Raw genomic sequence first — 14,027 nt, 5'->3', positions numbered from 1 at the left:
GAAACATTGGTCCTGTCCCTTAAAGCAATATGATTGGCAGGTTTGGCTTTGGTGTGATTGGTCAGTTTGACTTTGGTGATGCTATCAAAAAAGGATGTTTGAGTGTTAAGACACAAGAGGAGGAGAAAATTCATAGGAAGCACGCTCAGAGAGATGTCTTCAAAGAGGGGGAAGTATAAAAGTGGGCACAGTATGAAAGGCAGACTTTACAGTAATGCACTTGAGGGAGTCAACACCAGTGAAGAAAGGTTCAAACACATGAAAATACAGAGGAATGGTGCTAAGTTGGCCAAGAGACAGAATAATTTAAAAATATTTGCTATTACCTGCCTTAAACAGGTAGTGTAGCTAGTACCCAATATCTTTGCTTTAGACCACAGGGATGGCAAAAGGCTACCTGTGAAACATTAAGTCTAGAACTCTCAAACTAACCTCACAGAGACAATGGTAAAGAGAATGTGCTGAACACTCTGAAATTGGAGTCCAGAATGTACCAGCCACCTTCTGTCAAATACATGTCCCATGATTTAGCTAGCAAGATGATAATGATGAAATCAGGTAGGCATTTCCTTAAGATAGCAGTAGTATGTGGTTTGGCATTGCCCTTTTGAAAAACGGCAATTGGAAGGTCTACTGTAAAAGTAAAATTCATCAGTTTCTGCTATGCAGATCGCTAGCCATTGTAGAAAACTCCCTTTATTATGATAGTAGCCTTTCTTGAGGTATACTACTCAAGGATATTGCTAAATTATCCACATCTTTTCCAACTGAAAATCTGATTGTTAACTATTCCAGGGCAGAACCAGTATTTAAAGCTAAACATTTATCAAAGCCAGTCCACAGCATTAGGCTACTTACACAAAGCCACTCTGAATGTAATAAGAGAATATAAGTAGTCAAGGGCAGATGTCATATGGGACACAGTGAATGCAAACCCAGTTGAGTGAGTAATTTGCCAGTCATTAAAGGTACTGCACAGTGGTCCACACTGGGCACCATATCTCTGTAAAGTGCTGAAGTGGTTGGACAACCTGACGTACAATCCTCTGAAGTGACTCTGTATCATTCCTAAAAATTTGTCATCCTTCTTGCAACTATCATTGGCAGCTTCATCCCAGTGTGACATTTTATGGCCAATATAAAACACAATTAATTGGGTTGACTGCTGATCTCACCATGATTAACTATTTGAGCCTGAGTCATACTCAGTTGTTAAATGACTGCTAAATGAGTTAAGTATTTCTGGTGTGCTGCAGCAGCAGTAGAAAGGTCCCATGACCACCTATAATAAACTAATCATGATGGCGATGAGAGACACTCACCACGAAAACTGAACCATGATTTCTTAGTGTAGCTATTTTTTTAAACTAAATAAAGTGTATTTTTTAGGCATAAGCAAACATTCATATGTATGTATTCTTGAGAATAATGCTCTTTAATATACTGGGGTTGGGTTTGGGGGTGGAGCATTTCATTAGAAGATGGGGATGGGGCCAGTAGATAAATAGCACAAGTCAGGCATCTTTCAGTCACTATTTCAAAAACAACACATCCTTAAACATAATTAAAACTAAAGGAGACACTATTATTCAACAACACTTGGACAACACCAAGGTTGTGTTGTTCAGTTTTAATATACTGCTCAAAAGAATTAAAGGAACACTTTTAATCAGAGTATAACATAAAGTCAATGAAACTTATGGGATATTAATCTGGTCAGTTAAGTAGCAGAGGGGGTTGTTAATCAGTTTCAGCTGCTATGGTGTTAATGAAATTAACAACAGATGCACTAGAGGGGCAACAATGAGATGACCCCCAAAACAGGAATGGTTTAACAGGTGGAGGCCATTGACATTTTTCCCTCCTCATCTTTTCTGACTGTTTCTTCACTAGTTTTGCATTTGGCTACAGTCAGTGTCACTACTGGTAGCATGAGGCGATACCTGGACCCTACAGAGGTTGCACAGGTAGTCCAACTTCTCCAGGATGGCACATCAATACGTGTCATTGCCAGAAGGTTTGCTGTGTCTCCCTGCACAGTCTCAAGGGCATGGAGGAGATTCTAGGAGAGCTGGAGAGGGCCATAGAAGGTCCATAACCCATCAGCAGGACCAGTATCTGCTCCTTTGGGCAAGGAGGAATAGGATGAGCACTGCCAGAGCCCTACAAAATGACCTCCAGCAGGCCACTGGTGTGAATGTCTCTGACCAAACAACCAGAAAGACTTCATGAGGGTGACCCAAGGGCCCCATGTCCTCTAATGGGCCCTGAGCTCACTGCCCAGCAGCATGCAGCTCGATTGGCATTCGCCATAGAATACCAGAATTGGCAGATGCACCACTGGTGCCCTGTGCTTTTTACAGATGAGAGCAGGTTCACCCTGAGCACGTGACAGAAGTGAAAGGGTCTGGAGAAGCAATGGAGAACATTATGCTGCCTGTAACATCATTCAGCATGAGCAGTTTGGTGGTGGGTTAATGATTGTCTGGGGAGGCATATCCATGGAGAGTCACACAGACCGCTACAGGCTTGACAAAGGCACCTTGGCTGCCATTAGGTATCATGATGAAATCCTTGGACCCATTGTCAGACCCTATGCTGCTACAGTGGCTCCTGGTGCACGACAATTCCTGGCCTCATGTGGTGAGAGTATGCAGGCAGTTCCTGGAGGATGAAGGAATTGATACCATTGACTGGCCACCACACTTTCCTGACCTAAATCCAATAGAACACCTCTGGGACATTATGTTTTGGTCCATCCAATGCCACCAGGTTGCACCTCAGACTGTCCAGGAGCTCAGTGATGCCCTGGTCCAGATCTGGGAGGAGATCCCCCACAACACCATCTGTCATCTCATTAGAAGCATGCACCGATGTTGTCAGGCATGTATACAAGAACACAGGGGCCATACAAAGTGCTGCGTACAATTTTGAGTAGCTGCAATTAAATTTTGGCAAAATGGACTTGCCTGCCACATAATTTTTTCACTCTGATTTTTGGGGCGTCTTTGAATTCAGGGCTCTGTAGGTTGATCATTTTCATTTCCATCAAACGATGTGGCATCCTTTCCTTCCTAACACATTACCCAGTCTATATCAGTATAGATATCCAGGAGGATTTCTTTTTCCCATTGAGATCTGATGTGTTTTCAAAGTGTTCCTTTAATTTTTTGAGCAGTTTATAATGCAGTATACAGTAACTGATCTTCCATTTAGTTAATTGTATTTTCCAGATAACATGAAATCATATTTAAACATAACTAACATCTTCTAAAGTTTGACAATACAGACCTGAGAATCTAGATCTTCTCCTTTCAGGCACAAGTTTGCATCAATAACGTTTAGTCCCACTAGCAGACCAACAATTACAGAACCTTCCTCTTCCATCAACAATGCACCCAAATCGTAAAACTCACTGTTAAAAGAAGAAAGATTAAAAGTGCCTTTTATATTGCATACCTGTATACCTAAAACATGTTACAAACTGTGACATTTTCATAATAAAACTAAAAAATAGCATCAAAATTCTATTTCCTTAATTATGTAGCAAAAATTACTGATCACTTTACCCAAACAATTTATATATTACTTGGGCCCCAGTTGACCATATGTTTAACTAAATCCACTGATCAAGTACTCACCTTAAAAGATCCTTTCGATCTACAAGTGCTTTCAAGTAATCTGCCAATTTCTTTTGCATTAGAGCCAAGTGGAGCCAAGCTCTCCCTCGCCCCACACAAGTCCTGCGGACAATAAGCACCAATTTCATGCCTGATACATTTTGGGAAACTATCTACTATTTTGCTGTTAAAAACTAACAATATAACAAGTGGCATTTAAAGGAAAAGTGCTACGGACATATAGCAGATATGGGAATAATAAGAAAGAGAAAACATACTTTAATCCTGGCAGTTCACGGGCACTTGTTGCCAGGTCTGTTGATTCTGGGCACAGCTTTTCAACCAATTCCAAGGGACCCCAAAACGACTTGCTCTGACCAATAAAAGACTTTTTTGCTTAAAAACAATGCAACAAAACAAAGTTAAACTAAAGAAGCTGTTGCTGAAAAAATGAAAATCTATTAAATTACTGTGAATTTAACTCAAGAAATTTGCAGCACCTGTGGCTAAAAGCAATTAAAAACCAGTCTGAAAGAAGATCCAAATCAATCGGATTAAACAGGGCACAAATTTCATATAGTAGTGTACAGCTTATTGCAATATGGCACTTCAGGTTAAGGTAATATTTATACCTTCGATGAACCATTGTTTCTCAAAATCAACTCACTTTCCAGTGTGACACAGCCAATCAAAAGAAATCACAAGATGACATTGTTAAAATTGCAATAGCCAAATTTTAGTAAAGATACCCTTTATAGACAGTCCCATGAAACAAATTATTTAAATATATTTCTTACCTATTTGTAAGTAAAATGTAAGAAAGAGGTCTTGCATACACACAAAAAGAGGATTGCAATGTACATATGCAGCTTTCCAAGAAAACGGGATTGATAAAAGAAAGCTATGCGAGAATTTGTATATATTTACAGTAACTCTGACACATCTGTATGCAACATTTTGGAGAAACAGGAAAATGACGACACCCTTTATCAAGTACAGAAATGCAGGAAAACCAGCTAAATGACGACAATGTGTATAATTCATATCGCCAAGCCATTGTTATAATGTGACATGATTGACGTGATAAACATATTAAAATTTAAAAGTGATAAATATAATGTGTAGACTATTTTACTTGCTTTTTAAGAGGGTCAAATGCTGCGTATTTGCACAGAAAAACTTTTCTGTTTATTAGTCAGTTTATATCAGCTACCTGCTGCCTCTTCTCAGGAAAATCTTTGTCAAGCTTCACTCCATCATGCCTGCTGTGCTGGAGTCCTTTAACTAACCAATGAGGTGCTTGTGGTATAGCGCCTCCATGGCTCAGGAAAAAGTGGTCAATTTCTAAATACTGTAAATACATAAATAATTGAATGGCCAGCTTGATCTCCATGAGTGTGAGGGTGCAGTCTGTTGCGACATCTTCATTCGCTTTCTGCAGTTTGTGAATGAGGCAATGCGCCCACAGATTAAAAAAAGGAGCCAGCACAGTAAGATGGGGTCAGAGACAATCAGAAAAGGAGGTTAAATGATGGTGAGAATAAAGCAGGAGGAAGACAGGAGAGACCTGGTACATGTACATGAGAGAGAGAGAAAAAAGGCAAACAGCCAGGAGGAAGACCCTTGAGGGAGCATGTGGCCAATGCTCAAGAGCTGAAGAAGGTTGCTCCGGCTGAGCGACCTGGGAGCTTGAGAGTGACGTACTTATAGGTTGCAACAAATTGTCACATAAGGCTGAAGATGAGGCAGCATAGCTGCTGGGGAATGGAAGGCTCATTGAGGCTATCTGCGGGTACAGCAATGAATGCAGGCATGCGAGCCAGGCAGCGGGAGTCGGAGGCTCGGGAGAATGGTTCCCTGATGGGAGCCACAGATAGCTATGGGGCCCCAAGCCTAGGAGCAGCACAGAAGGTTGGCTGAAATGCTGATTAGACTCATCCTTGGCTGCAAGAGCCTGCACTGGGTGAAACTAAGGAGCCATCTGTTTTTAAATAAGTGCACTAGGGCTCATATGCACTATGTTTTTAGCCATGATTTTTAAAACACTTTTACTTTTGTTTGATTTTAACCACCTCCATCATTTTTATTTTATGGATTATTTATTTACTGACGCTTTAGCACTACAGTCAGTTTTTGGACACTGTTTTGTTAGATTGTTATAATAAAGGCCCTTTTGCACTTTATTGTTCCTACACCTTGCTTTGTGAGTGTCCTCATCTGCAGGCTTATCTCATGGTGATACATTCAGTTTTTGTATGATGTGGGTGCACATAAATAAAGCAAAATGCCCTTTTATGTCTGCAAAAGCATTATTTCCAGCAATGTCCAATTTCCCTGATATAATGGGAACACTTTATTGTATACAAATTGCAATAAGGGCAACTTGCAAGAACAATGCAGCTTTTGTTAACCATATGCAGTGACATTCCATTAACACAAAAAGTCATCTGTGATGCCAATATGGGACTGACAATCATCAAATCGTCAAATTACAGATGCCATTCATTGATCTGAATCAGAGAGAGTATAGATATGCTTTTGCTTCCTCCTGTTACACAAAAACTGTGACGGTGACCAGCAATCTGCTTCATTTCCAGACATTGGACCTTTTTTTTCCTATTTCAGGCACTGTGCGGCTGGAGCTCATAGCCTTCGCAATAGCAGTAAAATGATGCCATTCAATAGATTTGTGCTTGTTGGAGACCCATGCTTAGACCACCAAATACATGTTCCTTGCATGCTCTCAATTTAGTGATGAGAACTTGTATCTCATACTACTGCATGCCTAATGTGGGAGACTGATCTACCAGGCAAAGAAAGTGTGCAGCATTAGGACTGCATATGTACAAGGTTGATGACCATGGTCCATATATGGTTGTTTCAGGGTGGTAACCGGGGTAAAGTGTGAGGAGTGTTCATGTATGCACATTTACAAGATGACTGTGATTTGTTAATTGTGCACAAATGTACATGCAGTAAGTTTTATGAATAAGGTTTCTTTATTGGGTGTGCCTTTTCCTGTTTTGTGGCATACATATACATTCTCGCTCAAATCCATCAAGTTTTAAAAACGAGACCCCAGGTAATATGAATTTTACATGGTCACAACTTGGTAAGGTTTTAACTTAACTTTTTTAATTATTATCAAGTCACATATATCTTCTTCATAAAGAAACTACTGATCCCTACTATCAAGCTTAAGAATAAAAAAACAATCATACTTTTTAGGCCATGTTTTAGGCAATGTTCCAAAACAATGAAAAACTGCTGAAGAGGCAGGTACTCAGAGTCCAGTGAGCGTCCCAAGCTTAGAGATGACTGTATGAGAACTTTGATACTCAATTTCATCATGTTCATAAGGTTTGATCTCTCTATGGCCATCTGATCCTTTAAAGCTTAGAAAAACAGAAGTAGAAGAATATTTTAACTTCCAAGCTATACCACAATGGTAATTATTTAAATCACATTAAGGCAAGGAGTTATATAAATGGATCAATTGAACAGCACTGCAGTTGTAACATGATATTCAGTGTGCTTTAACAGAAACAAGCATAAATGACAATACATATGGTTTTTCATGAAAGTTAAATTTTTCAAAAACCCTAAGAAAAGACCATTAAAATAAAAGTCAGAAACTAAGGCACACCTCATACATGTATCCAGTCAAAGCTGGCATGCCTGACTAATGACAGACTTCATTTACTAACAACTTTGAGATCATCTGTGACTTGCTCTGTAACATCAATAACATTTACTTTATCATTTGAGTTTATTCATGGACTATGAAAGATGCAAAAATCACACTGTAATCTCAACATTAACTTGAAATGCAGCCATATCTAATACTCTACTAGATATATTGGAGGCTAAAGCACTTGTTTTTTTTCCCTTTGAGTTACATACAGTAGTGCCCTCCATAATCTTTGGGATAAAGGCATATTTTTCCTTGATTTAACCCCCTGCCCAAGTACATATTTAAGCAAAAGATAGGAAACACGGAAGTACTGAGTCATTCACTGCATTCTGTTTTTTTTCCTCACATTTTTATAAACACATATATACACTATTATGTAAGTGGACTTCATTAGGGTCTTACAGGAACCAATTAATTGGGACAGCAGGGGAAATCAAGAGAAGTTTACATTGTTTACAATAACAACTTTTGTTTCCTACTCTCAGGATATAGGAAGTTTCATTCAAAGGCAAGTAATGTCACCTTCCGCCCATCCAGACTTCTCATCTCACACTTCAGGAAACATAAAAGAAGACTGCAGCAGGAAGTCATCGTCTTTAGACCAACATCCTAGCTAAGGAGAACATAGATAAGTCTGCTGTTCAAAATCAAGGCATTATTGCCTTTTTAAATTATTCTTCAAATATTAAGTCTTAAACGTGGCTTCCTGAGTTGCGACCCCTATTCTTTTTCAAGTTTAACATTTTTTATGTTACAACAATAAACCTGTACAATGCAGGTTTTGTTAATAAAATTAAAATACATATTAGAAAAAAAAACAGAGAAGGAATTTAATTTAAGATATTGTAACTACAATGATCATTCACTGTTCCTGACTGCGCAAACAGAACAAAAAACAAAAAACAAAAAAAACAAAAAAAAAAACAAACACTAACACATTGTACATGTAGGAAATATGAAAACAATCTAGTTAAGCTAAGCATTACACTAGAGCCATTATTAACATTATTATAATTATTTAGTTTTAATTGCTTTCTTTTAGAGCCCAGTCCAGGAAAATGTTGTGCTTAGTGCCCAGGGCTGTAAGTTTTTGGGTACCCCATGACCATAATCTTTCAGAATGGAGATAAAGTAAAATCAATAACAACACACATTTGTCTAAGAAGTAAAAAAAAAAAAAAGAAACAGGCAAATATGTCATTGTTGAAAGATGACACAGGATTAAACTGTTTAAAACCATTCTCAACATGATTTTGGTGGTGCAAGCAGAAACACGTTGAAATATACATTCCAAATATCAGCATGCAGACTTCCAAGTAGTTTGTGGGCAACTGAAACCCATGACTCATCTGTAGACACAGTATATTAGACTTTTTGCAGTTTACCACATTGCCAAATTGAAATGTTATGCAACCTTAAACAAATGCTTTGTGCTACAGTGTAAATTAAAGACAGTGTCAAAATCAACACTTCAGGGAAGCAACAAAGAAGAAATGTGTGTTTCTTGTTTCATTTAGAATTAGTCTGTCTAAGAAAAGATAGAGGACAGTAAACATATATACAGCGTACGGTATAACTGTAATTGAAATGTTACCATCCATCTTCTGTACTGATAAATAAATACTAAGAGCAATAGTGGTATATCAATGGAGTACTTGCCCAGCTATCATTTAAGTAAACTAGTATTGGCATTTGTAAAGTAAATTAAAATGCAAGACTTGAACTTAATTTGTGATACTGTTTAGTAAACAGTTACAACTCAAATCTCCATAATGGAAGAAAAGTGGTTATAACGAAAATCTGTGTGTGGGTGTTTTGCCTTTTATGATAAGCTATGTATTCTTCAATGTAACAGAGGGTACTTGAGGAAAAGGCGAGATCATCTGTCCGAAAATTGAAGCCTGACCTTGTAACATGATAATGACACTAAACATACCAGCAAATCCACCAAGGAATGGTTGAACAGAAAGAAGTTGAGGGTTCTGGAATGGCCATGTAAAACTCCTGATCTAAATCCCATTGAGATGCTGAGGTGGAGATTTGACTATCCTTCAAATACAGCAGAAAAAAAATTCTGCATGGAGAAGCATGAAAAACTTTCTTCCAGTCGATGTCAGAGACTGATAGGTAGTTACAGAGAATGCCAAAATGCCTGCCAAAGGGGGCATTACCAGCTAAGAGTCAACAGCATACTTACTTTTTCTACAGACAGAAATGGCATTTGATAATATTTTGTTGAATAACTTATCGCAAAGTCAAACTCTCTTTTTTTTTTTTTTTTATTACACCACCATTTTTATCCAAAGACTAGGCTGACCCGCCTTTTAAGGCAACCGACTTTTAAGTTGACCACTTCTTAAGGCAATTCAATATGTAGATCAATTTGATATTTTATACAAAATCATTAATTTGGTTATATTGCATTTGAGCGGTATTACTTTAATACTCGTAGTTTCTGTTATTTTTGTGATGAAATTTAAACTTTTTTTCTATATTGAGGTCGCCCTTTTGAACCCCCCTGATATTTACTATGCGGTGAGGCATTTGTACTCCATCAACATTAATTATTTCCAGAGACAAAATTTTGTCTATTTTTCCAGCGCATCGCGTACAAAAGCAAGGGAACGATGGGAGCACCAGAACTCTGCTCACATCATGTCGCCGATACCGCAAGCTGCAAGTAGTAAGTCTGTGATGAGCGGAATACGCTACGCTTTCTCCTCACGGGGGGAGCGACAATCCCGACCACTTTTATATAGTAAGAAAGAAGAAGAAGATATAGCAGTCTGGGTAGAAAATCATCTTTTACCTGGAAAAGCGAAACTACAAATCCCATGCGTGCATTGCAAAATGGGCGTGGCGTGTGAAACTCAGCCTGCGTAGCACTCACGGAGACGGAAGGACAATCCCGACCACTTTTATATAGAAGGATACTTGTAAGTAACTATCAAACCTTGATATGTCCAGATATGTTAAAATGTAAAATTTCATGGAAGATACTTAACCCATTTATGCCCAAGGTTGAAATTTTTGAGTTTGTGTATGAACTTCACATATGTTGCGTAGAAAAACATAAGGAACAATAAGGAGAAAAAAAAATGTATTCCATTCCATTCCAAAGTTATATCTACCTGTCTTGAGGTTGGTTCTTCAAAAATGTGAGAAAATTCACAGCACTTCTTAAGGAGATCCCAGCACACCAATATCTGCAGCTCACTGACTAACTCTGTGCGCGTGATAAGGTGTACCCCAGGAAGCAAGCGTGCGTGAAAAGTCGGAGCCCAGCAATGGCCTTGAGCAGTAGAATATAAATAACTCCAACGTGACTGTCATTCGGAACACGAGGCATAAATGGGTTAATTTTTCAAATGACTGTAATTATAATAAAACTAGGGGGCTTGTCCCCTGCTTGCTTTACTCGCCAACCCCCCTGGCCGGCGCTACGCCAGCCACTTCGCCTCTGCTGCTGCTCGGGATTGATCTGCTATGTATGTAGCCAAGACTCGCTTTTGCGCAAAAAGGCTTTCCAGCATATAATACAGTATGTACTGTTCCACCTTGTGCTCACATCTTGTTGGAAACGATTTTGTGGCGTTCGAACTGTTCTTGGATAGATTGTAGCGCGCATAGGCAAGCGGTGAATATTTAAAATGGCCAACAATTTTCCTGCCTATCACTATCACATCTGCTATACTGCGCTGACTCAACAATCCCTCGTTGACCACCAGTTGAATTGTGTGTGCCATACACCGTATGCCTTTCAGATCACGATCTTCCATGGCTTTAGCCATATTTCTTGCATTGTCACCGCATGCACTTTAGATCGGTCGATACGCCAAGTGTCAAAAATGTTGGCGAATGCCTCGGATATGGCTACAGCTGTATGGGACCCTCTAAACTCTTGTGAGTGAAGCACAATCTTTGTAGCTTGAAATCTGTGTCGATCCACTGCGCAGTTAAACTCAGCATACTGGTGGGGCTCACATCCGAGCTCCAAATATCAGTCGTGAAGCTGAGGGCTGCAATATCTGTAGCCAAGAGCTCATGGACGTGAGTTGAAACGACGTTATACATCTCAGGTAAGCACACGTCTGAGAAATGCTGTCTACTAGGCATGGTGTAACGGGCTCAATATGGTCTATAAGCCTGCGAAATCCAACATCCTCTACAACAGAGAATGGTTGATCATCCAATGCGATGAATTCCATTATCCTTTTAGTAATACCTTTAGCTTTGGCACGGTCATTGGCAAACTATTTTGCCTTTTCAAAGAAGTCAGCCACAGATGGAGTGGGTGTCTTAGGACTGGGAGTAGCTACTTTCCTTTTCGCTGCTGCTGTTTCCGTAGCCGCCGCCGTGTCTTTCTCGTACTCTGCATGATGTTCGGGTTTCTTGATTTTAAATTAAACTTGAAGTGCTGTACGTTTTGCAGATGTACCCCTCTGGACAATTCAGCAGAACAGTGTCTGCTTAACATTTTTATGTTACAACAATAAACCTGTACAATGCAGGTTTTGTTAATAAAATTAAAATACATATTAGAAAAAAAAACAGAGAAGGAATTTAATTTAAGATATTGTAACTACAATGATCATTCACTGTTCCTGACTGCGCAAACAGAACAAAAAACAAAAAAAAAACAAAAAAAACAAACAAAAAAAAACAAACACTAACACATTGTACATGTAGGAAATATGAAAACAATCTAGTTAAGCTAAGCATTACACTAGAGCCATTATTAACATTATTATAATTATTTAGTTTTAATTGCTTTCTTTTAGAGCCCAGTCCAGGAAAATGTTGTGCTTAGTGCCCAGGGCTGTAAGTTTTTGGGTACCCCATGACCATAATCTTTCAGAATGGAGATAAAGTAAAATCAATAACAACACACATTTGTCTAAGAAGTAAAAAAAAAAGAAACAGGCAAATATGTCATTGTTGAAAGATGACACAGGATTAAACTGTTTAAAACCATTCTCAACATGATTTTGGTGGTGCAAGCAGAAACACGTTGAAATATACATTCCAAATATCAGCATGCAGACTTCCAAGTAGTTTGTGGGCAACTGAAACCCATGACTCATCTGTAGACACAGTATATTAGACTTTTTGCAGTTTACCACATTGCCAAATTGAAATGTTATGCAACCTTAAACAAATGCTTTGTGCTACAGTGTAAATTAAAGACAGTGTCAAAATCAACACTTCAGGGAAGCAACAAAGAAGAAATGTGTGTTTCTTGTTTCATTTAGAATTAGTCTGTCTAAGAAAAGATAGAGGACAGTAAACATATATACAGCGTACGGTATAACTGTAATTGAAATGTTACCATCCATCTTCTGTACTGATAAATAAATACTAAGAGCAATAGTGGTATATCAATGGAGTACTTGCCCAGCTATCATTTAAGTAAACTAGTATTGGCATTTGTAAAGTAAATTAAAATGCAAGACTTGAACTTAATTTGTGATACTGTTTAGTAAACAGTTACAACTCAAATCTCCATAATGGAAGAAAAGTGGTTATAACGAAAATCTGTGTGTGGGTGTTTTGCCTTTTATGATAAGCTATGTATTCTTCAATGTAACAGAGGGTACTTGAGGAAAAGGCGAGATCATCTGTCCGAAAATTGAAGCCTGACCTTGTAACATGATAATGACACTAAACATACCAGCAAATCCACCAAGGAATGGTTGAACAGAAAGAAGTTGAGGGTTCTGGAATGGCCATGTAAAACTCCTGATCTAAATCCCATTGAGATGCTGAGGTGGAGATTTGACTATCCTTCAAATACAGCAGAAAAAAAATTCTGCATGGAGAAGCATGAAAAACTTTCTTCCAGTCGATGTCAGAGACTGATAGGTAGTTACAGAGAATGCCAAAATGCCTGCCAAAGGGGGCATTACCAGCTAAGAGTCAACAGCATACTTACTTTTTCTACAGACAGAAATGGCATTTGATAATATTTTGTTGAATAACTTATCGCAAAGTCAAACTCTCTTTTTTTTTTTTTTATTACACCACCATTTTTATCCAAAGACTAGGCTGACCCGCCTTTTAAGGCAACCGACTTTTAAGTTGACCACTTCTTAAGGCAATTCAATATGTAGATCAATTTGATATTTTATACAAAATCATTAATTTGGTTATATTGCATTTGAGCGTATTACTTTAATACTCGTAGTTTCTGTTATTTTTGTGATGAAATTTAAACTTTTTTTCTATATTGAGGTCGCCCTTTTGAACCCCCCTGATATTTACTATGCGGTGAGGCATTTGTACTCCATCAACATTAATTATTTCCAGAGACAAAATTTTGTCTATTTTTCCAGCGCATCGCGTACAAAAGCAAGGGAACGATGGGAGCACCAGAACTCTGCTCACATCATGTCGCTTCGTACCGCAAGCTGCAAGTAGTAAGTCTGTGATGAGCGGAATACCGCTACGCTTTCTCCTCACGGGACGGAACGACAATCCCGACCACTTTTATATAGTAAGAAAGAAGAAGAAGATATCGCAGTCTGGAGTAGAAAATCATCTTTTACCTGGAAAAACGAAACTACAAATCCCATCGTGCATTGCAAAATGGACGTGGCGTGTGTGAAACTCCGCGCCTGCGTAGCACTCACGGGACGGAAGGACAATCCCGACCACTTTTATATAGAAGGATACTTGTAAGTAACTATCAAACCTTGATATGTCCAGATATGTTA

At 38.6% G+C, this 14,027-nt stretch overlaps 1 protein-coding gene across 1 annotated transcript in view; it reads right to left on the bottom strand.

Annotated features, from left to right (window-relative positions):
• Positions 1 to 14,027, bottom strand: part of rufy1 (RUN and FYVE domain containing 1) — a 72,189-nt gene that overhangs the window by 45,687 nt on the left and 12,475 nt on the right. Inside the window, exons 2-5 of the mRNA XM_039774910.1 lie at positions 6,842 to 7,015; positions 3,899 to 4,016; positions 3,642 to 3,743; positions 3,292 to 3,415 (exon numbers count right to left, since the gene is read on the bottom strand). Of these exons, the coding sequence (XP_039630844.1) occupies positions 3,292 to 3,415; positions 3,642 to 3,743; positions 3,899 to 4,016; positions 6,842 to 7,015 (518 nt within the window). The remainder of the gene's footprint in view (positions 1 to 3,291; positions 3,416 to 3,641; positions 3,744 to 3,898; positions 4,017 to 6,841; positions 7,016 to 14,027) is intronic.

The sequence above is a fragment of the Polypterus senegalus genome, chromosome 13 (assembly GCF_016835505.1).
Source record: "Polypterus senegalus isolate Bchr_013 chromosome 13, ASM1683550v1, whole genome shotgun sequence".
In the NCBI taxonomy this organism is placed as follows: Eukaryota; Metazoa; Chordata; class Cladistia; order Polypteriformes; family Polypteridae; genus Polypterus; species Polypterus senegalus.
Note: the sequence above shows the minus strand (reverse complement) of the source record. Positions and strands in the feature narration are given on the sequence as shown.